Genomic DNA, 24,685 nt, shown 5'->3' with positions numbered 1-24,685 from the left:
TGATGACATTAGTATGATGTACAGCAAGACAATGCTTAGTTTTTTGAATTCCTTTGCTCAGATAACATTGTTTTCCTCCTCCACAATAGGTGTTTAGGTGGTAGGGAACAAAAAGCTGGATCTTTTACTCCTGCAAAGCACTGTGCAGGAACCCATCAGAAAAAACTAGTAATGGGGCTCGCAATTCAGACACACCAGAATCTTATAAAATGTCTGGCTCAGTCATTGCTCATTACGCAAACACTTTCTCAGGCACCAAGAATGATGAGAATTTAAAATCCAAATACAGCCGTGTGCAGAGATCAAGCTGGGTCACAGAACTCAAGTTTCTCTTTCCCTAGTTTCTGGTAACTGCTTGCTGAATTAAATATATATATATATTAAAATTGTGCCATAATCTTATTACAGACATTTTCATACACTAAGGTAAAGATCAGACACATTGTGTTTCTCACAAGTTTCCAGGTCCTGCATGTGTCTAAACACTCTCTTTATCTATTTATGAACCTATTTCTGTCTATTCGTGAAAAACACATTTCTGATTTAATGTTCCAAAGGCAAAACTGGTGATAACTGGCAAAATTGGTAATAAAACTGTTTCCAAAATATTCAGTCATCATACCAATAAACGCTGGTTTTAAAACATAATGAAATAAGTTGACTATTAGCAGTTTTACAACAATAAAACTATACATTCGTTATCTGAGTAGAATTCTTTTGTGAAACATTTTTGTGATTGTTTGGATTAGGCATTTGGCCTTAAAACATGTTATTCAGTTCAGCCAAGCTCAAATTTTATAATCATTTTATTATTTAAAAAGCATTTTTTAAAAATAAAGTTAAAATTAACATTTCATGCAAAGAATTTCTATGAAAAATTGGTCCATTTTGCCATGTTAGTAATAACTAAAGTAATTACCCAACCAAAATGTGGTCTTCAGTAATCATTTCTACCTTCACAAAATGCAGTACCTCAGTATAACTGCAAATCTACTATCTACTATACCCTCTGCTGTGTTAGTTCATTACAGTGATTTGAGTAAAGTAGAGCAGATATACGGTGCTGTTAAGCGCTGTTAGGTTCTCTACAAAGAAATATGAACATGCAGGCAATGTAGCCAGAACAGGATAAGTAAATGGCCACAGTCAGTGTTCAATAACTGGTCGTAATTTCATAAACTATGTTTGTTGCACTAATAAAAAACATATTCCCTGCTTACTACTGTACTGCATAGTGTTATTAAATGACTCAACTGTACACTTAACTCACAAAACTGGCCTTTCACTAAAAAAAACCCTCATATGTTTACTCATAATCTCAACACCATTGCTGTTACTGTACACTGTAAGCTTTTACTAAGTTCATTTCAGTAAAACCGGAAATGTAGTCACTGCTACTAGTAGGAAGTAATTAAAAATATATATATAAAAAAAACCTGCAGGAATGACAGCATTTTCCAAAAAGCATCTAAACCTTGCTAATACAGACAGTAATCAGTGCTGCAGCAAACTCTAGCTAGGTGAGACAAATGTCAAGCTAGGTGGATTTTTGAAATATCTTGTTCCAACATATTGTTATTAACAATCAGCCGCCTTTGACAATGAAAATTCTAAAACTAAATCTGTCAAGAAAACATACTTTAATTAAAAATGTAAAATAGCATTTCTGGCGTAGAACAAACTTCACTCTCCACTGCAACCTTACTCAAAACTTTCTTTCAGCTTCTCCTATTAGGGGTTGCCACAGCGGATCATCCGTATTCATGATCCGCATGTTGGATTTGGCACATGTTTTTACGCTGGATGCCCTTCCTAACACAACTCTTCCCATTTATCCAGGCTTGGGACCGGCACTAAGAGTGCACTGGCTTGTGCAACCCTAAGGGCTGGGGTTGTTTTCCTGACCGGGGATCGAACCTGGTAGCCTTACAGCATGAACACATGCATGATTTTCATGCCCATAATAAAAAAAAAGTGCTAAATAAAATATTGATTGATTATTTATTGCTAAGTAGGGTGACAAGAATCTCAAGGGATGTTCAGCAGTAGGTAAAGGTGACTACCTTTTTTATTAATACATTTTCTTGTTGAAATCATTGATATAGATTAATTTGTACAAAATAAGGTTGGAACATGAGGTAAAAAAATATATATGTTTTAGTATCAAGTATCCTTAATCAAACCATTTGAAAGAAAATTTGTAGAGCGAGCAACATTATTGCTAACTGGTATGAATGTGCCCACTCAAACCACAGTAGAAGGACAAAATGTAACAGTTATTGGGAAGAGAAGAGCACTTTATTCCCTCTCCTCTCTCTCTCCCACTCTCTTTGTAAAACTGAATAATAAATGAACACGAACAGTTTAAGAAGTGCTTAGAAAGACTGAAGGACTTAGGGGCCACATGGGGAGTGATGCATGGTTCACCCACTGTGTGATACACACACACACACACACACACACACACACACACACACACACACACACATGTGTAAACTATGTATATATATATATATATATATATATATATATATATATATATATATATATATATATATATATATATATATATATATATATATATAAATAAATAAAAGGGGTGTAACAGTACATGTATTCGGTTTGGTACAAATGTGCAATTCTTTTTATGTGCAAAACATTCATAATTTAAATGGCAGAACCCAAGTTTGTTTAGTCTCTGCCTTACTTCTAAGTGTATTTTATTATTATTATTATTATTAAACTTTAAAACATACAAAACAAGGTCAGAGGTATTCAAAAGAAACTACAGTAAGACTAGTGTTAGTGCTAGCGCTATGGATTCTTCAGCTTTTTATATTTTAAAAATCCTCACAATTCCACATATCGAGGAAGTTAATGAACACCCCTTTTATATATATATATATATATATATATATATATATATATATATATATATATATATATATATATATATATACACACACACACACACACACACACACACTGGTCAGGGTTGGCGAGTGAGATATGAGATTTACTTATATGCCTTTAAGGCTACTTGTTTATTCACTTAGGTCTGCATATTAGATTTAAGAGACCGCTCTTGAGTAAGAAATCAGGTTTACACGGCTGACCGCTCTGCAAGGTAATTATCAATGACTGCAAGAGCTTCAGTGTGCTTTCGGCCTTTATTATAAATCTCTTAGCACACAACCTTTCATCAAGACTGGCTGATTGAAGACCTCCCAGCTGGCTTCTGCCCTGTAGTTATGTTTTTTTTGTGAGGAGGTAAATGAACCTCTACAACTGCTCTAAATTGTGTATTAAAATAATAGAAATGGGTGCTATGCTTTGATAAGCAGCACAACTAAAAGGTGTTAAGATCAAATCTGTTCAGTGACAGATGGAAAGAAGCAAATGGAGAGCCATTTGGACACACAGACACTTAAAAATGAGGTAATTTTCCCTTTGTTTTCTTACTAAACTATTTACTTTGGTGCTGTTTCTAACCATATATAAATGTTAACCTGATGATGCACACTATTTAGCTAAAAATGGCAAAAGATCACAGATTTGAATGTTCTATAGGTGGGATATGTTGGAAGCATGCAATATAATCTATGTAAAACATGCATGTGTAGCCATGAATGAACTGATATAATGTTTATAGGTGAACAAATGCATGACATTTTTAAAAACCATTTAGTCAATATATGTACTGGTGCAACTGGTAAAAATCCATACCTCAGGATTTCTGTTTGAACATTTGCTTAATGAATACATGACACTGACTTATTGGATATAACTGTGTTTGTGGATGGCCTGTCACTTTATAAGCAAGCATTCAGAGTAATCAATACATCAATATCCCCATTTCCATATTTTTTGCCCCAATTCAATCAGTGACCTATCAGACATTCATTTCAATCCTATATATAATTGAGGAATGCCTACACCTTTACTAAGATGCTAAAGCAAGTTTAAAGCAAGTGAAAACCCCATTTCTAGAATTCACATCACAAGTTCATTTTAATAAAACATTATGCGTTCTACACAGTTTGCACCTCCTATCTCTCATTCCACTCCTGTGTTCTAGTGCTGATCAAGCTTGCATTGTCCTAAGTGAAGAAAAAACTATCCTCAATTGGAAAAGGCTAAGTGGAATCACTTTATATAAACACTTGTAGTACACATTGTATATATCTGTCTTGCAGCTAACACTAACAAGGTCTAGATAAATATAAGCTAACCACAACTTAAAGTTTTGCATATTTTTTGCTTGAATGAAGCATTTTTTTGGAGTCCTGTTAGAAACTGACAGTGAAGTGCTTCAAAAATGTTATGTGATGGAACAAGTGTTTCAATATTTTCCTTATTTTATTGGTACTAATATGTAAACTGTAAAAGAACATACTGTAAATGATAGCAGATATCATTAAATAGTATTTGATCACTTCAGTATCATTTCATAAGTCTAGATTACTCTAATATTTAATATTTAACTATTTATCTCTGACTGGACAAGTTTTAAGGAAAATGCTCCATTAAATGACTCATTAAAGCGGCACACAATGCAGGCTGAACGCAGGATGAAAAAACAAGAGATTGTTTTCCTCAGCTACAATGTTCTGTGCTGGTACACTTGGGATTTTCTTTGTGTGTGCCACTAGGCACCACAGCACTAAATTAAACCAAAGGAGAACCATTCAGCTGGGGTGAAAAGGAGAAGTCAGCAGACTGCAAAGCAGCTCTCATTCAGACTTTCTGATCACTGGTCTGATTTCTGACAAGACGCATTTAACTGCAGAAAGTTCAGTGAAAATGAACGACCATACAAGGCACTAATTGAAAACAAGCTGAACTTGAGTTTTGTTTGTTCAGTTAACATTATATACATAAACATGCAAATGTGCCTTCTGGATTTAAGAAATGTCTAGAACATGGTGGTGTTTGCTAAATATTAGATTTTTCACTGGTGTAAACTGAATGCACATATAACAGTGCATAAATAATTGCTCTGTAGTCGCCCAAAGGATTTGGTAAAAAATAAAATTAACATCAGCTAGAAGTGATTAAGTCTACATGAATAATTCAGTACCTAAAGTTTGAGTTTAGATTTAAATCCATCTATCTATCTATCTATCTATCTATCTATCTATCTATCTATCTATCTATCTATCTATCTATCTATATATCTATATATCTATATATATATATAAGTGTAGCACCTACTGTATAATGCGCCACTATTCTGGCCTCAATACTTTTAGAATTTAATGTAAAAAACTTTAATAATATTCACCTATAATTAAAATTAAATAGCACTAGCAGTAAGGTTGTAAGACTTTTTTTATCATTATGCTGTTGCTTTTAGCCTAAAACAATGCAGTGTTTGCAATCTACTTATTACTCTTGAACATCAAACCATCGTTTCATGTCTGTGTGCATTCTGAACACAGATTAAGATGAGCACGTGTGACTAAATAATTTTATGTAGAGACAAAAAATAGATAAAATTATAGAGAAAGAGAGAAATGCAGAAAATCATTTTTATAATCAGGAGTGTTGAGCCAATCTAAATCAATCCTCTGGTAATAGTTGTAGTACAGCTGCAAATTCTTTACCCATGCTAATTTCTATACAAAATAACTCCAAAAGTGACAAAGTATGAAAGTGAAAGTTTAAAAGAGATTATAAAGGGGGAACCATCTGTCTCAAATCTCACACTGGTATTTGTTATTGATGGTCAATTAAAGTTCTTTTCAACAAGGAAAGAAGGAATGTAGGAAAATATTAGCTAACCAACAATAGCTTTTTCCTGAACCTGGAAATGTTAGCTATCACGATAGTAACTGTGACTCAAAACTGAAAACTTAATACTAATAGATAGGCATCACAATACAAACTGCATTAATGAATACACATTGTAGGTAGCAAGAAAGTAGAGTAAGAGCTATTCAGTATTAACTGCTGCCATTACATCTGTTGAACTTTTGATTTTTTTGGCATTTAGATCAAACCAGTCAAATCCCAGTATGATTATATGAATGTAGTGTCTGTAGTGATGTAGTGTTTAAAAATGTAGTGAGAATAATGTAGAAATGTTTCTGTTGTAATGTAGTAAGAGCAAGTTAAAGCATTAGGTGACAAAACACGAAGTAGATATTTAAAAGTATCTATTTCAAACCTAAAATAAGAATATTTAAAGTGTTTTTGTGCATTTTTACTTTTCAAATCTGCTGGCAAAGAGCGTTCCTTTCACTGTTTTTTCGGTTTGGCTTTGCGAGCACAACACAGATGTGAATAAGGGCAGTGGGATGGAAAACCTGATACGTCTGGTTTAGGGGAGAAGGATTAGAGACAATGAAATGACAGGGGTTTGTGGGAAAGGAAGCATTCACTCACAGCAGGATCGTTAAAATAGAGAGACCGGTATGCAACTTCCTGCCAGTACATTGGACAGGTGAAAGAGGGGGGAAGAATGAGCTCTGAAAGAGCCCCAGTTTCAGCTTTCACTCAAGCTAAAAATAAAGGCTGTTCACCAGCTCAGTGGCACAACTGCAGTTTAAGGCTTTAAGTTAAACATGGCTAGACTCTGGATGCTATTTCAGAGCAGGATATTTGACAGCTAGGCTTTATTCCCTGTGGTAGTTCTACTGCTGTTAATAACTCCACTTTACCATTTGGTTGGAGACGTGTTTCACATCCTCTCTGGTGAGATATGAACAGAGGCATCATCATGCCCTAATACCTTTGATCTGTACTGTATAAAGATCTAGGCCGTACAGAAGCCTATTGTATCTACAGAATTGGAATTTTCAGCATCTGTTAGAAACTATGATGTAACACAGCAGAACTCGTTTTACACCTAGTTCTTTTTACACCTAGAGCCATTTTGAAAGAAACAAACAAAACAAAGAAAAACAGTAATGTTGTTCGATTTCATTCATTTGATTATGATCATTAACATAGACAGGGTCAAGTTGAGTAAAATCAAGTGAAATTAACTGTAGCATTTTTGTTACTTCTCAATATAACATAGTTTGAAAAAATGTAATTTTTTAAGGTTGTACCAGGGTGTGACTATAAAATTGCACAGGACAATAAATATGCTAACTTTTGCTATTTGATTTTCTATTTCGATGCTGTTTAAGAGTTTAAGGAGTAAAACTGTCCCAATGTCAGTGGTAGAATTGGAAAACAGCAGCAAAATAGACAAAAAAAAGGCACAGAATGATTATAATATAAGTAAAAAGTGTCCTGTGGCAGCATAATGGTTACAAATAATAACAAAACCATATGATAATAATAATACATTTTTCTGGACCTAAAAGTTATCTACATATTTGTATTGCTACAACAAAATGTTGAGTGCATATTTATGCTGGTTATATACTGCTAATGAGGTGTGCTGCTAAATTGTTCTTAGCTAAGAAAGAAATTTAGAGAAGAAAAAGACCCTGCCCAATCTAGTTACACTGAGAGTAGTTGGATCGAAAGGTTTAAGAGAGGTCATTATCTAGCTCCAATGATCTTTAAGAAGCTCTGAAAGAAACCCTGATCATCTAAGGGGAAAGTCTACAAAAAAATACTGCAACAATAATGTGTGCAGCAGTTAGTGCTATTTTTGTTTAAATAATGGTATTGTTCTTTTGATGAATGATATACAAACTTTTGGGCTATATGGCTTTCTATGTACTGGCTGTTTGTCTTCATGCATATATGTATAAGATACAAATTCTACAATTGGTTTGTATTCACAGCATATTTCTAGTTGTACAAGCTAAATTTTTGGCCCTTGTTCTGACCACCCACAGTGCTGGAACTCATTGATATGCAACAACAAAAACTGACTCTCAGTGGGGGCCCATTGACGAAACGCAAGAGTTATGGAATGCTCCATGAAAATCGCTCTGATTCGACCAAGAGTGCTGTGTAAACACGGAGAAATCGTATTTAGGTTTGTTTTCAAGTCTCTGTTTATGTAGCCCAGGCAGCACAGCAAGCTTTTAAAGCCCATATAAAGCATGACATTTTTCTCTGGGAAATATAACATAAAGGTTCAACTGTGTATGACAAGAAAAGTAAATATCCTGCATTTTGGAGGTCATGCGATCTTTCTTGTGATCATAATGATATAATTCATCATTGCCAAACGACGCTGACAAGCAAAATAAGATATTTTCAAGAATTTGGTACAAAAAGCTTCATTTCGCTCGTAGGTTTTGCTGTGTGATGAGATTAAGGAGCCATACCCAAGGCGATAACGGTTATTTGTGCCCTGCTGCTCTGTTTTCATGTTGGTTCAGGAATATGTTTTCTCCTTATCAGACAGGAAATAAAACACAATTTCATTGTTTTTTTACTTGCAAGGAAATTTCTCAACCTGAGATGCCCCACCGTCTCCATCAGATATAAATCAGCAGTAACAAAGACTATCTGAATATATCAGCTTAACTAGAAATATTCCTTACAAACTGCTTTCAGTTTCGACATATGAAGATGTAAATAAACTTGGCTGTTTTCTTATTACATCTATTTCTGAGAAGGAATTTGGCACAAGAGACTGGTAAATGATGGACCACTGAACATAGCTATGGATCTGCTCAACTACAACTGTTTTACACCCACTAAGGCTTGTGACCCTTTGCTGCAATGGGAACAAGACACCCCATAATACCACAAGGCTATCCAACTGCTGTGTGACAGAAAGTAAATCCTGGTGGACATGGAGAAGAAGAACATTTATTACAAAGAAGAACAAGACAAATAATATTCGCTCTCTACACTGTGGAGGATATTTGGGGGAAGATTTAGGCAGGGATATCACTTTGCCAGCTAGAGGTCTTTTTCAATCATCAGCCACCTAGGGATCAGAAAACATAAGCAATTGGAATTCATGCACAAGCACTTGCACTAATGCCGGAAGAAATAAATGTATTATTTTATTTTATTTAACATTGTATTTTATTATGAGGCAAGTCATTTAAATTGTATTCATGGTGTAATAACCACTGTTCTAGTGTGAGATAAGTGTGAGATCAAATGCCAGTACCACCAAGCTACCACAAAATCAGCCCTTAACCCTCAACTTTATAAATGAGATAATTAGAAGTCACTCTGGATAAAAATGTCTGCCAAATGCTATGAATGTTTAATGACATACACCATTTATTCATTCTTCATGTCATCTGCAACAGAGCTTTATAAATGAATGAAGTTAAACAGACACAGTCCGACCATATTTAAAACACATAATCTTTTATTGTGTCTACAAATTGATAAAGCCTAATAATATTATACTTTTATTCACTCATAAGCTCTACTTGCTTAATCTTGGTTGTGATTGTAGTAAAGTAAGAGCCTATCAAAGAAACATTAAGGCACGAACACACCCTGAATGTAGTCCTGCAAATACATATTCACACTTGAGGGCACTTAATTTTAGCCAATCCATCTGACAGCAGGGAGGAAACTGGAAAAGTCAAAGAAAACTTGCATGGGCATGTGGGAGAAATTTCGAAACTGCACAAAGCCAGGAACCTAAGCTTGGAGTATAGAAGCTGGGATGCTGAAGTAGCGATATTACTTCACTGATTATTCACTTAAATATTTTGTGCTATAGAGTTTTAATTAAGTAACATAGTTGTGTGATTTAATTAAAAAAGTAATAATAATAATAATAAAAAGAAAATACTGCTATTTATGCATTAGTTATTTTTTTTATATTTTTCAATGCAAAATTCCATGTGCTGTAAATCAGCAGCACTTTTGAAAATGCCCAGGCAGTCTTTTAAACATGGTTTGGATAGCACAGACTGTGGTTGGTGGGGTTTGGGTTTAGATTTATTCAACTATAGTCAATTCATCACTAAGTCGAAAACCGTAACCCCAACTTTATACAAACCTAAAACAGTTTTTCAAACATAATTTAAAAAAATGGAAATGTACTCGAATACATGAGACACTGAAGAGAAGTGATGAATTGGGGCAGGTCGAACGTACAGGCTCAGTGAAGTGGTGCTCTGGAGAACAACCAGATGACAGATGCAGTCTGGTATTTACAGTCACTGTGTCATTGTTATACACACGCTTAGCACGATAATGCACTATCATGCACTGCATAACACTATACATGTCAGGACGTGTGCACGGAGTCCATTTTAAAACAGGATTTTTCTACATTACAGACAGAAATGCCTGCATTCAGCTGTTGTTATTGATACTGGGAAAATTTACAACCCACAGTTATGACAGGCTTAATGTCATTTTTCAAAGAACCACCAAGTTATTTTGGCTACGCTGACATTATGGATCTTAGTCTATCAGCTTGATCATGTGTGACCATGTGTGAGTAATGATGTTTTCAGACAAGGAATACTGAATCAGCACTTACTGTATTAAAACAGCTTATCACTGTAAAGCTATGCAGACGTTTCAAAGAAGAGCTACTGTCAGGATCGGCTACATCAGGAAAGTAAATTTTTTTCTGCTTTCTTTGAGGTCAGCGTTCAGAGACATAATTGCTTACCCGTGCATAGTCTAGTACAAGGCTTTAACTAACTGCACAGGATGAGAGAACTGTTGAAAACCACCACCAACAACAACAAAAACAGCCAGTTGATGGATTTCCTGTGCTGCATTCATTATTCACCCTCCTTTGTATACTCACCTGCTTCATACACTCTCTAACCCCAAAGGCATTAAGTATAACATATAAAGGCATTGAAAATTGCTGCTGAAAAGTACTGAAAAGGTGCTAACTCATTTTAGCATGTCTGAACTTATTTGAGTCAATCTGTATTGTGTTTGGTTACAATGATGGTTTAACCACAGAGGTCCAAAGACTACATAAAAAAACTGGAATTCTTTGTCGTTGCTTTTTATTTAAAAATGGAAGAATATAGAATGTTGTAGAATTTTTAAATACAGAAATTAAATGTTCAGTATTCTGAATTTTCCAGGTCTCTATTTAAATGTACACAAAAAATGATAGTGCCTGTATTACCTGCTTCGTACAAAAAAAGTCAGATTTTCCTCATGACTAAACTCTTCTATTAAAGCAACTGTTCAGATGATACTTCAATAGATTTGATCTAAAATACATCATACGATTTTGCCCAAACATGTAGAGTCCATGCCAGCTTGAGTGCACACTCTCATTAAAGCAAAACAGGGGAACATTTCAAATACTATGAAAATCTGTAATTCATGTGTTTTCAAGATTCTAATTTTCAGACAATTTTGTTGTTGGGAATATAATTTGTAATGAAATTAGTGTACAGAATAAGAAAATAATGCAAAATAGAAGCATTTTTTGCATTCAAATATCCCACTGTTATACACCATGCTTATACTTTGCCTATTACAAACACAGATGTCTAAAATTATTTTATAATTTTGAAAACTCAAAAAAAAAAAAAAAATTACATCTTTCTCTATATCCATTACACTTAACTCATAGTGGCCCTGAATCGTGTGTCACAAGCAAACTGAATATATAACAGTAAAAGTGTACACTCAGGTGTGATTAGCATATCATTTTGTTTAAAATGACTAATTAGTTTTTATTTTGGAAACAGTACCAACTAAATTTATTAGAAAATATCAAGCGAATATACACAAAAATAATAATTGTGTAACAGACAGGTTTGGACAAAGGTGTCAGCAGGAATTGGTCAAAATTCCGTTGCTCTCGCTTCCCCTTTCCTGAGTAAAGCCGTCTAAGAATGTGAACATTTGTTATGTGCATTAATAGAAAGAATTCCAGCTGCTTCCAGTAAGAGAACTCGCTTTAAACTAAAAGTAAATGTCAAGGTATGTTTACAGCTGGTGCCTTGACTGTCTCCCTAAATCATGTGCTCTTCTTCTGTGCAATCCTATCCTTCACTATGCAGTTGAACTAAATCACTAATGTCTACAATAATTATTCATGTAGCTCAACATGTGTTAATCATTAATAAAATGAAATTAGTCTTAATGAATTAATGCATTTCTCTGAAGAAGAGGATCTCAGAGTGAAAAATCCATTATCATTAATTCATCAAGACTGTTTCAGTAACGATTAACAAGTGTTGAGCTACATGATTACTAATTTCAGACACCTATCCTTTTTGGTTCATAAGAATTTTTACATAAATTACATAAATAATCACATAAATGCCCTGTCAAGCGTTTCACTCCACAGAATCAGAGGCAAAAACCTCGGGATAAGATTTAGTTCACATAAACCTTTCATACGAAACCACAGCTATGTTTGGAAATAAAATAATTTCCCCACACAACTGTTTCCTAATTTGAACATTGGTTGAGCAATAGCAAGTCCAACAGGCATCCTCTCCTCCACAGCAGGCTGTGCTTTAGTTATTTCAGATCGAGCTAAGTAAGGATTGGTGTGGAGTGGCCACTCCACACTTGGCCCTGTAAAGCTGAAAACAAGGGAAACAGAACTGTACTGTAATAGTGTTCGTTCATTTCCTGGTTGTTCATCCATTTTCAGATAATGTAATTCAGTTTCCCTTTTTTTTAGATTAAGCTAATTAAGGATTGGTGCAGTGGCCACTCCACACTTGGCCCTGTACAGCTAAAAAACAAGGGTTTATAATCCAAAAGGCTGAAATAATGCTTTCTGTCTACCCTTTAGTGCCGTAGATATCCTGTTTGACTGGGACAAATCCCTGCCGGAGCTGGACAGTCCGGCACTGAGCTGACCTGCTGTATGACAATCCCTTTTTTGTTTTCTATCTCCCGTTCCTATTTTTTCCTGCCTCCCTTTTTCTATGTGCTCTTGTAGGTCATTGAACACTATTGGGCAGCGCTTTCCTTCCACTCAGCATGCCATGCTTTAGTTCACACAGAGGATTGAGAGCAGATCAGAGAGAAAGTAAGAAAAAAAGAGTGGGTCAGAAAAGTAATTTAGGGGAAAGTTGAACTGAAGTAAAACTCAGAACATAGGGTGATTACCATGTGCAAGAGAGACTTTGCAAAAAGTTGGAACAAAGAGAAGAAGAGGAGGAGGCAACTGAGAATGGCGTATTAGTAACATTACCTCAGAGCGATACGGCCTCACAGAGTAAACTGTTCCTGTACACCCTTGAGGGAATCAAATGTGCTTTTATAAGAGTGCCTTAATTGTTCTCCACTTTAGCAGTCCGATCACTGAAAACCACAAGCGTACATGAGATAACGCTAATGTTAATTAATTACCAGAATTAAGTCTGATTTCAGTTTTATATCAAATGCCAAGAGACTAAAACTGTGGGTTTTTATAGTTAGAGCAACCAAGCTGAATGATGATGAAGCAATCACTCCACTTGCAATCGTGCTCATTTGCATATCCTTAAAGACATATGGTTATTCAGAAAACACTGCATCAGCTATTAACCTTTCTCGGGTGCTTGTTTTAGATACGTTCAGAGCTAGCAAAAATATGGATTAACTCTTGGTGGGTCTCTGTGTTAAAGAGGCTGATTGTTACTTACAGTATAGATCACAGTGTTACCTGTTAATATAATTGCAAATACAAAATAAAATACTGACAAAATCCCAATCGATTGCCATTGATCTTCTATGTTCATATGCCTAAACTATATATAACTATCCAAAAATGCTACCTTTAAAAAAAAAGGACAACTTTGCAACTAGATGGTGGATGAAAAAAGGGTTAATAATCAATTTCTACAAACACAGGGAATGTGAAAGTGTAGATATGGTATCTACAATGTATACAATCATTTCTGTTGTACGATATGATGTATTTTTCCTCACAAATTCTTTAGGATACTTTCTGCTCTTCTTGTTAGACGGTTTTAAGATGTACATGGAACGAAACTTTTGCTGAGACTTGGCAACCATGTTTACCGGTTGCATTATGGAAAAACAGATGTAATGGCGGCAGAGCAAAATTCTGGGCCAGGTATATTCAAATAAAAGTGAAAAAAAATGAAAAATATGAACATGAAAAAAGCCAGTGTTCCCAGTGTCAGTGAATCTGAATGATTATTATAGTTTTAAATTGATTTTGAATTTTGCATACTGCATCTCTAATCCAGATATGTACACGCCGCATGCCTACATGTTGTACCATATTGATTTTGTATGAATAACTGAAATTTACTGGCTTACTGAATTCCATGTGCCCACATCCATAAGAGCTGGATTGATTTTTGCCATAAAAGACGATCTAATGACAAAAGCCTACGCCGATTCTAACGCTGTCTTCTGTTACACATTTTGAAAAAGAACACAACCACACGCATAACAAACTCAGTTCAGGTTTCTGGAAGAAATTGATATTGTGCATTAAAGTTATTTGGGAAGCAAGTCTTGAATAAATAAAGTATTAAAATTATAGCTGAACGGAATGTGATATTAAATGTAGCCATCAAACACTATTTGCCTTATCCATGTAGGATGATGCATTTCGAATGTTCTGAATATTTTACACCATAATACATTGTGGAATTACAGAGCCCAATCTTTAATAAGCACCCAAATGAGCCTTGTAATATATCAGCCTCTCCTTTCAAACCCAATACCATTATCATCTGTCATCTCTAAGAGAACAAAGCTAGTCCTTTTAACAGAGAAGGTGAGAACATCTCATCGGGCCATTTCTGTGATGAGACTGAGGAGTCACCAGTCATTGGCTAAATGGACAGCCACTGAATAGAAGAAAAACCATAGGGAGTTTCTGTCATTGCCCTGGACTCTGGTCTGTCATTAAGACAGAACAAAAGGAATGCAGAGAACACCATTAATGGGGTTTAAATATGAAGGTAGTTTTCTTTTTTACTCTATTATTTGCAGTATCCTTCTCTTTCTTTGGCGGTTTAGGCTCAATTAGAGTAAACAAGGAGCCAAGGCTACAATTGTACCTCCTTTTCTATGTTGAACAACATCACAGTTTATGCGGATTACATGGTTGGTGCTGAGGTCTATTTTCCCATAAAACTAGTTTACAATAACATACACTTGACTGAGCTGAACTAAGTGTGCGCCATTAATTCAGGAACTCAAAGACAGACTAATAAAGGCTTAATCACTTCACCTCATGTTTGGAAAATTGCTGGAGATAAGAACAATTAAACAATGAAGGGGAAAAAAACAATTAAACCAAATCAGTTTGTACTGAATTTATCCCACCATCATTTCAAACACTCTAGCAATCATGTAACGATGAAATGCATAATTTAAACATTTGAGGTACTATGGTTTCTACTTGTATACTGTGTTTACTGAGACTGTTAGTAGAAAAAGGGAAGATACAGAGAGAAGAGTAAATGTAAAGGAAGTGTAATACTGCCACCTTATTCAATTGTTTTTCAAGACACCTACAGTCATTATAAAGCCTCACTTTAAATTCCAACGTGTCACAATGTAATGATTAGACTGTTCTGTAAAAATAATCCATAATAATGCAAACAAACCTCTGCATGTTATACAAATGTAAAACCCAGTAAAAGAAAAGCTGATTTTATTTTAATTAATATATCAAGGACCCCTAAGATAAGGGATGAATTGAAATGGGATCAATTGACATTAATAGAAAGCATTTTTTAATTCCTTCTACAAGCACTTAAATAAGTAAAAGATGATGCATGATAAGACAGGTTTTATATCAAAAGTAATCAAAAGCAGGGTAGTATGACATGGCCTTATGAAAAACTATTTTCCAAGAACAGCACATTCTGAATCAATTCATTCTTCTTATACCAAAGCAAATTGCTAAGATTTTGTTTTATTTATTAAAAAATTATCCAATAGATTCTTTGTATCAATTGGCAGTTTCATTTAATATTGTTGAACTTCCATAAAACAATTAAAATCATGCTATCACTTATTTTACAGTAGTTATAAACTTTGCTGCATGTCAAATTCAGAAACCAGAATGCACCAAGTTCTCTTTCCTGAAGACTGAAATCTTTACAAACCCTCACACTAGAGACTACTTCCAAAAAAGCTACAGAAATTCTCATTTTGGTCATCAGTATGGAGAATACATCAATCTAATCTTTTTTTTTTTTTTTTTTACAGACTACCCTTTTAAAAACTTGTGTAAACAAAACTTTAAAAAAAAGTGGTCCCCTTCATCACCATTGTGAGTTATGCTAATGAACTATTCACCATGTTGAACTACTATGACAAATTACATTCTTCAATGTCCTTAAAAGACTTCCCGACTAATCAGTTCTTGCATATATTTGCATTCTCTAACCCCAGTGTTCCTCTTTATATGTAGGTGTACTCTGCTCTACAAAAGTATCCAATGCCATATGGTTCTATGTGTTAGGTGCCTGCTCAGCTGGGCTGTTTAACAACAGAGGTGCAGGACCAATCTGAGGGTAAACTTCAAAGGAATTGGATTAATGTGCAAGCTCTGCATGTACAGTCATGCACTGAATCATTAAAATGCATGGAATCTTAAGGAGCCGGACTGATAAGGAAAGAGCTGTCAGCAGCGATCTGCCTCTATGTAACACGATTGTAAAGTGACTGGCTCATGGCAGGTTGACAAACCACAGTATGGGTCTCTGTGGGTCTGTGTGTGTGTGTGTGTGTGTGCATGCAAGTTGAGTTAATAAGAGGGAAGAGCCAGCAGTATTTATAAACACAGTGCAGAACCTATAGGCTGAAATGCAGCACACAGCCCCGAAAGTACAGAAAGTACAGAAAGACTTGGACAAAGCTGTTCAGTTGTTTTCAGCAATGAGTTTCTGCTTTAAACAGAAACTCACATAGTGAGTTTCACCCACATAGTGGTGTGACAATGTGTGATTGTCCAAAACACAGGGTTACAACTGGGACAGTCCACTTATTTTCCAGCCACAATCAAAGAACCCACTTTCAGCTGAAGTCAAATAGGCATTCACACTGCCCTTTGTGAACGATGTGCTGCACATCTTTTACACATTCTGAAGCACAGCCATGGAGCCGGAACAGAAATAAGAGTCAGCATTCCTTAAAGAATCCCTGCATACCCTCTGTTTCTGATCTTCGACTTTGTGCCAGAACTCTGCCAGACAACGATGGGTGGGGAAGGGATAAAAGCCTATTATGTCACACTGTGGGGAAGAACTTAAGAGTTTGGAATTACAGTCCTCGGCTCTCCAGTCTAAAGTGAATCAGGATCCTTCTGTATTGGATTTTAATGTTATTTTGGATGAGAAGGCAACCTGAATAAGTGGACGGTGGTATCAGTGCTCTCTAAACCACAAGGACAAGCAGAAGAGGAAATGCATTTCAGACTGGAATTGAATAGCCTTTTCATTACAAAGTGAACAATGACTTCTGAGGAATATGATATGTTCTCACTAAGTGGAGACCAAAACATACTTGTTTGAGCTTTATGGGATTGCTGAATCATAACATCTGCATCGGGGCATGTTAGGAGACAAATTAAAAGAGAAAATGTCACAGATATTGGACTTACAAGGGAAAGACATCATTGATATCAGAACTGAGCACAGAATCAATGCTCATTTGCATAGTCAAGAACTTCTGAGTATTCAGGAAGAACCACACCAGCTATGCTGTGTTCTTGATTATGCTTTAAATGTGATTCAAACTGTAAGAATGTGAAAATGTGGGCCATCTGGAAAACCCTAAGGACCAGTTTGGGTAACACTGTTTTGAACACAGTCTGTCTTTTGCTGCCTGCAAATAGAATCGCACTGGCAATCAAACCACTCACAAGCTGCCTCCGTCCCTCTTACCGCACCCCATCTCCTGCAACTATGTATAACTAATGGCCTTGCTTTTTTTTTTTCAAAGAAAAAGGGCAGAGCTAAGCATGTTCTCGCTCTGTTCTGGCTGAGATTACAGGTAATTTCCAGGCTAAAAAAATGTAAACAGATGTCGAAAATGAATAAAGTAGCCCTAACCACTGCAACACAATATTGCAAATCACATTTTTTTCCTAGGGTATGTGTGAAATGAAACGATTAGCACCGAAACCATTTTAAACCATGCAAACTGCCCCTTTAAGCCATACACACTACAAAAACGTTGCTGTAGACGCAATTTACTGTAAATTGCAAATAAAACCCAAAGGTGACACTATGTGTTTTGCTCTAATGACTAGATATTCAATAGTCTAGTGTAGGAGGAGGAGGTTAGGACAAAATAACAAGTGTCACTGTTTTTTCAGCTGACAGAGTTCTTTTATATAAAGCCGATGATATACACACTTTTCATTCTAAACAGTACACAATACAACAGGCTTCCGCTTAGACATATAAGACAAAATATATACCATATGTCTAATGTCTGATCATAACCTAATCATAGGTAATGGCAGTTACATTTCAACAAACAAAAATGCTTCTCACGTATGACTGAGAAGGTCAGGTGTCTACATACAGTATGTTAGGCCATATAATGTATTTAAATTCAGTTAGATCACCACTATAAAAAAATAAATAAATACATACATACATTTAACCAGCTGGACCTGAATATTCTGCCTTGATATTCTGCCTATGCAGCACAAACTGCAGCCAGTCTGCCTAAAGCCATGCAAAACTTTTTCAAGTAGGTGTGAGTTGTTCACAGTTTGATCAGGTTTTTTGCACAGCTTCCTATCATGTCATTGTAAAACGTGTAAACTTATTTCTATACAATTTAGGAATTTGTTTGTGTTCTCCCTGTAAGTCTATTAGGTTATGGTTAAATAGCCCATCGATGCATCTTTTAGTGAAATTTAGGGTCTACAAGACTAGTACTTCTAGTGCAAATACATTTAGAAGAGAACCATATTTTAATCCATAAAAGTTTGTAGATGCCAAAATAAATATTGTATACAAAAACTGTGATCAGATGTAAAATTGTTTAGGCGATTATTCATTCATATAACTTATAATTCAATTCAAGTCTCTATTTGCAAACAAACAAGTCTTGCCAGATTGTGCTCAACGTTTTAAACTCCAACTTCCTGTTGGAATGAGATTAATGATTACACATGATGTGCTGTGGATTGCACATGTACCGCATGCCTACTGTTTTTCTGTTCGACCTGAGATTCAGTGTAACACTGCAGATGTGATGCACAGATCAGTCACACAGGTGAGCAGCTCGTGATTTACTCACCGCCGACGAACTGCACGCCTCCAGCCACGCGGCCCACGGTGCGGGAGATGAGTTCGGACACGCAGCAGCCCATGAGCCCCGTGAGCGCCACGAGCAGCAGCAGACCGCAGCCGGTGCCCGTGATCACCGTGCAGATGCGCCACTCCACGCTCGGGATGCCCTGGAACGACGCGTAGCGGCCGCACTGCTCCAGCATCACCGTGGCCTGACTGGTCTCGTCGCGTACCGGGTACGAGCAGCGGCGGAACGTGCCGAACGACACCGGCTTGTCCATCTGAGACCCCAGTAGCCAGTAGGGCATGAAGAAGCCCACGCAGCACGCCGCGGCGCTCAACAGAGACATGAGCGACCACACCACACCCGCGCACGTCAAACTGGACGCCATGGTCTTCGATATGATCAAACAACTCTTCCCACGTCCCGGAGATCTCACGCACGAGAAACCTGGTGTCCTCTTGCTGTTTCTCGGTCTATCCCCACGCGCTTTCCACCATGGTTCTCCACGCACAGAGCTCAGTCTCCTACTGTATCACACACAGAGGAAGGTATACATCACTTTCCATACTTTGTACACTTTCATGTCTATTACTAACTATGTGTGAAGTTAAAAAGATATCTATACACGCAGTATTCATATTATTGCATAAATAGAGATACATCCATAACCACTGTTCGTTTGCATGAACTGGACTGTGCAGCAATTATAGCTTCGATTATTAATTTATAATAATCGGTGCAATAAATATTTACTAGTGATCATCAGATACCTACATGATCAGTTGCACCGCCTGTTGTCTCAAGTCCAGACCAGCGCTCGCATATCCCAGATTCCGAATCCAAACTAAGATCCGGATCTTCAGGTGCGGGCGAGGAAAAGTTTTCCCAATCCGTGCTGCTGGGAATCCCGTGTGCTCTTTTACTATTTAATGCATCAAAATAAGACCGAGCTTCCCATCCGGGATCCAGTTCCTCGATCAAATCCCGAGATCTCTCAGCGATCAACTCGCGCGCTCCGGGAAAAGTGAAGCTCGAGCGCAAAAGTCTACACTCTGGGATGCGTGCGCGTGATTCTCCGCCTAGAAGGATGGGCCAGATCGCACTCGCACACACACACACACGCGCACACGCACACACACACGCACGCACGCACACACACACACAGGCATGTGAGGACCGTATTTCCATAATTACGCTGTTTGAAGCAGTTAATGAATGCAATGCCACACTTCACTTAAACCTATACCTTACCTTCACCAACCAGAGCAAAAACATTTGTCCCCAAAACATCTTCCAAAAAGTCAAAACTGTCATTTATTTAATTTCTATTTGAATACACACACACACACACACACACACACACACACACACACACACACACACACACACACACACACACACACACAAAAACACACTAAATTTATGGTTTTACTATTACTATTACTATTATACTATTATTATATAAATAATTTGTGTATGGAGTAATGTTATAGGGAATAATTCCAATCTTAGCTGCATCCTTGAGCAATCTTAAAAAGTTAATTTTTTGCAATAAAAAAAAAATTGTTTTGGTTTTAACTTATTCTTGGGGAAAAGAACATTCCACAAGGTTTACTCATCATGTATTCCTGTCACCACTAGGACATTTGGTCTCCATAAAGGGATAAATAAACCCCCACACATAAAGTCTAGACACACATTTTGCAGCTAACTCCTTTGAGGGTAGAACATTTCCACAGAATGATTGCGTTTTACTCAACATGGTGGGCATAATGCCCAGGCCCGAAACAAAACTGACTATGACGCCTAATTTCTGTCATTACACCGCTTAAGTTGTGATTCCTAGTTGAGCCAAAAAAATTAAAAAGTGAGAGAATATACATTTATAAATGACTACTATAAAGGACCAACATGTAATTATGTATGATATTTAAGCTATTTTAAACTCACTTTATGACTAAAAAGAATGACTATAAATATATAATGAAAAAACAGTAATAAAAGCACAAGTACATATAAACCTACTATAATAATTAAAACCCTAATTTGCTAAAACAAACCAACAGATAAAAGGAATCCGGTATATATGAATTGATCTCTGTGTGTAACCTGTTCTGCTTGTCTAAAGGGTTCATTATGGTTACCAAGGTTAAGGTTAGGTTTAGATTTAGGCATTGGCATATTTATGTTATTATCTGCTGCCTTTATTAAAGCGTTGAATTTATTAAAGCACAGTGAAAATATTTTCTATGTATTTCTCTGCTTGTTAGAAAGCTATATGCCACTCTTGGGGCACAAAGGGTTAAAGCCCTTACTCAGAAGCTTAACCTTGGCAGCATTAATTAACTTGCTGGACTAATCTTCTTCTTCTTTCGGCTGCTCCCATTAGGGGTCGCCACAGCGGATCATCCGTCTCCATACCACCCTGTCCTCTACATCTGTCTCTTTCACACCAACTACCTGCATGTCTTCCCCTCACCACATCCATGAACCTCCTCCTTGGCCTTCCTCTTTTCCTCCTACCTGGTGGCTCCATCTTCAGCATTTTTCTACCAATATAATTCATGTCCCTTCTCTGCACATGTCCAAACCATCTTAATCTCACCTCCCTCACCTTGTCACCAAAACATCCTACATGTGCTGTCCCTCTAATAAACTCATTTCTAATCCTGTCCATCGTCATCACTCCCAACGAAAACCTAAGCATCTTCAGCTCTGCTACCTCCAGCTCCATCTCCTGTCTTTTACTCAAGGCCACTGTCTCTAATCCATACAACATCGCAGGTCTCACCACAGACCTATAAACTTTCCCTTTCATTCTTACAGATACCCTACTATCACAAATCACTCCTGTCACTCTTCTTCACCCACTCCACCCTGCCTGCACTCTTTTCTTTACTTCTCTAACACACTCTCCATTACTTTACACTGTTGGCCCCAGGTACCTGAACTCCTCCACCTTTTCCAGCTCTTCTCCCTGCAACCGCATCACTCCACTGCCCTCCCTCTCATTCACACACATGTACTCTGTCTTACTCCTACTGACTCTCATTCCCCTTCTCTCCAACGCATATCTCCACCTCTCCAGGCTCTTCTCAACCTGCTCCCTACTCTCACCACAAATGACAATATCATCCGCAAACATCATAGTCCAGGGAGACTCCTGTCTGACCTCGTCCGTCAACCTGTCCATCACCACTGCAAACAGGAAAGGGCTTAGGGTCGATCCTTGATGCAGTCCAACCTTCACCCTGAACCAGTCTGTCGTACCTACTGCACACTTCACTGCCGTCACACTGTCCTCATACATGTCCTGCACCACCCTCACATACTTCTCTGACACACCTAACTTCCTCATACAATACCACAACTCCTCTCTTGGCACTCTGTCGTGCGCTTTCTCTAAATCCAAAAACACACACTGCAATTCCTTCCGAATTTCTCTATACTTCTCCATCAACAAACTCAAAGATGGACATCAAAGCAGTGCTCTTCCTCGGCATGAAACCATACTGTTGCTCACAGATTGTCACCTCTTCTCTCAGCCTGGCTTCCACTACTCTTTCCCATAACTTCATGGTGTGACTGATCAACTTAATTCCCCTGTAGTTACTGCAAGACTGCACATCTCCTTTATGCTTAAAGATCGGTACCAGCACACTTCTTCTCCATTCCTCAGGCTTCTTCTCACCTTCCAAAATCCTGTTAAACAATCTGGTCAAAAACTCCACTGCCATCTCTCCTAAACATCTCCACGCTTCTACCGGTATGTCATCTGGTCCAACCGACTTTCCACTCTTCATCCTCTTAATCGCTGCTCTCACTTCCTCCTTACTAATCCTATCTACAGCCTGCTTCACCAACTCCACATCCTCCAACCTTCTCTCTCTCTGATTTTCCTCATTCATCAGCTGCTCGAAATACTTCCTCCACCTTCTCAACACACTCTCCTCACTAGTTAACACATTTCCCTCTCCATCCTTTACTGCTCTTACTTGCAGCACATCCTTCCCAGCTCGGCCCCTCTGCCTGGCCAATCGGTATAAATCCTTTTCTCCCTTCTTAGTGTCCAACCTCTTATACAGTTCCTCATATGCCTTTTCCTTGGCTTTCGCCACATCCCCCTTTAACTGCTGCCGCATCTCCTTGTACTCCTGCCTACTTTTCTAATCACTCTGTCTATCCCACTTCTGTTTTGCCAACCTCTTTCTCCTTATGCTCTCTTGCACTTCCTCATTCCACCACCACGTTTCCTTGTCTTGCTTTCTATTTCCAGATGTCACACCAAGTACTTTTCTAACTGCCTCCCAAATCACTCCTGCAGTAGTTGCCCAATCATCCAACACCTCTTCAACACCACCAAGCCTCTGTCTGACCTCTTCCCTGAACCTCACACTACACTCTTCCTCCTTAAGTTTCCACCATCTTATTCCTCTTTGAGTCCTCAATCTCCTCCTCTTCTTCTTCGCCTCCAAAACCATCGTACAGACCAACATCCGATGCTGTCTAGCTACACTGTCCCCTGCCAACACCTTACAGTCTCCAATTTCCTTCAGGTTGTATCTCCTTGCATAGCACATAGTCCACCTGTGTGCACCTTCCTCCACTCTTATACGTCACCCTATGATCCTCCTTCTTCCTAAAATAAGTGTTCACCACTGCCATTTCCATCCTTTTAGCAAAATCTACCATCATTTGCCCTTCCACATTCCTCTCCTTAAAACCATACCTACTCATCTCCTCCTCATCACCTCTGTTCCCTTCACCTACATGCCCATTAAAGTCTACCCCAATCACCAATCGTTCTTTCCTAGGTACACCATCCACTTCATCTAATTCACTCCAGAATTTTTTTTTCTCCTCCATCTCACAGCCAACTTGTGGAGCATAGGCACTGATGACATTTATCATCATTCCTTAAACTTCCACCTTCACGTTCATCACCCTATCAGAAACTCTCTTCACCTCCACTACACTCTTACTGTACTCTTCCTGCAGAATCACCCCTACACCATTTCTCTTTCCATCCACACCATGATAGAACAGTTTAAACCCACCTCCAATGTTCCTGGCCTTACTCCCTTTCCACTTGGTCTCCTGAACACACAACATATCTACCTTTCTCCTCTTCATCATATCAGCTACCTCTCTCCCTTTACCAGTCATAGTACCAACATTTAAAGTACCAACCCGAACCTCCACTCTCCTACACTGCTCCTTTCCCTGCTGTCTCTGTAGACGTCTTCCTCCTCTCCTTCTCCTCCTTCGGCCAACAGTAGCCCAATTTCCACTGGTACCCTGTCGGCTAACGATACCTGTGGCGGTCGTTGTTAACCCTGGCCTCGGCCGATCCCGTATGAAATTCTCATTTGTGATCTGCATATTTGATTTGGCACATGTTTTACGCTGGATGCCCTTCCTAACGCAACCCTCCCCATTTACCCGGGCTTGGGACCGGCACTAAGAGTGCACTGGCTTGTGCATCCATAATGGCTGGGTTCTAATAATATTCATATATTAAAAATGCCAGTTAATAAAACTAGTACAGTACTTAAGCTTTAGGTCTGCTGACTGTGTGTATTTTACTGATTCATAGAAAATCAACACATTTAACCCTGAC

At 37.7% G+C, this 24,685-nt stretch overlaps 1 protein-coding gene across 1 annotated transcript in view; it reads right to left on the bottom strand.

Moving 5' to 3' along the window:
* LOC310729880 (LHFPL tetraspan subfamily member 6 protein) overlaps window positions 1-20,140 on the bottom strand; it is a 52,244-nt gene extending 32,104 nt beyond the window's left edge. The window contains exons 1-2 of the mRNA XM_083548478.1: window positions 19,840-20,140; window positions 19,069-19,592 (exon numbers count right to left, since the gene is read on the bottom strand). Of these exons, the coding sequence (XP_083404604.1) occupies window positions 19,069-19,453 (385 nt within the window). The 5' untranslated portion in view covers window positions 19,454-19,592; window positions 19,840-20,140. The remainder of the gene's footprint in view (window positions 1-19,068; window positions 19,593-19,839) is intronic.
* Window positions 20,141-24,685: the final 4,545 nt, after the last annotated feature.

Source organism: Silurus aristotelis (genome assembly GCF_946808225.1).
Source record: "Silurus aristotelis genome assembly, chromosome: 8".
In the NCBI taxonomy this organism is placed as follows: domain Eukaryota; kingdom Metazoa; phylum Chordata; class Actinopteri; order Siluriformes; family Siluridae; genus Silurus; species Silurus aristotelis.
Note: the sequence above shows the minus strand (reverse complement) of the source record. Positions and strands in the feature narration are given on the sequence as shown.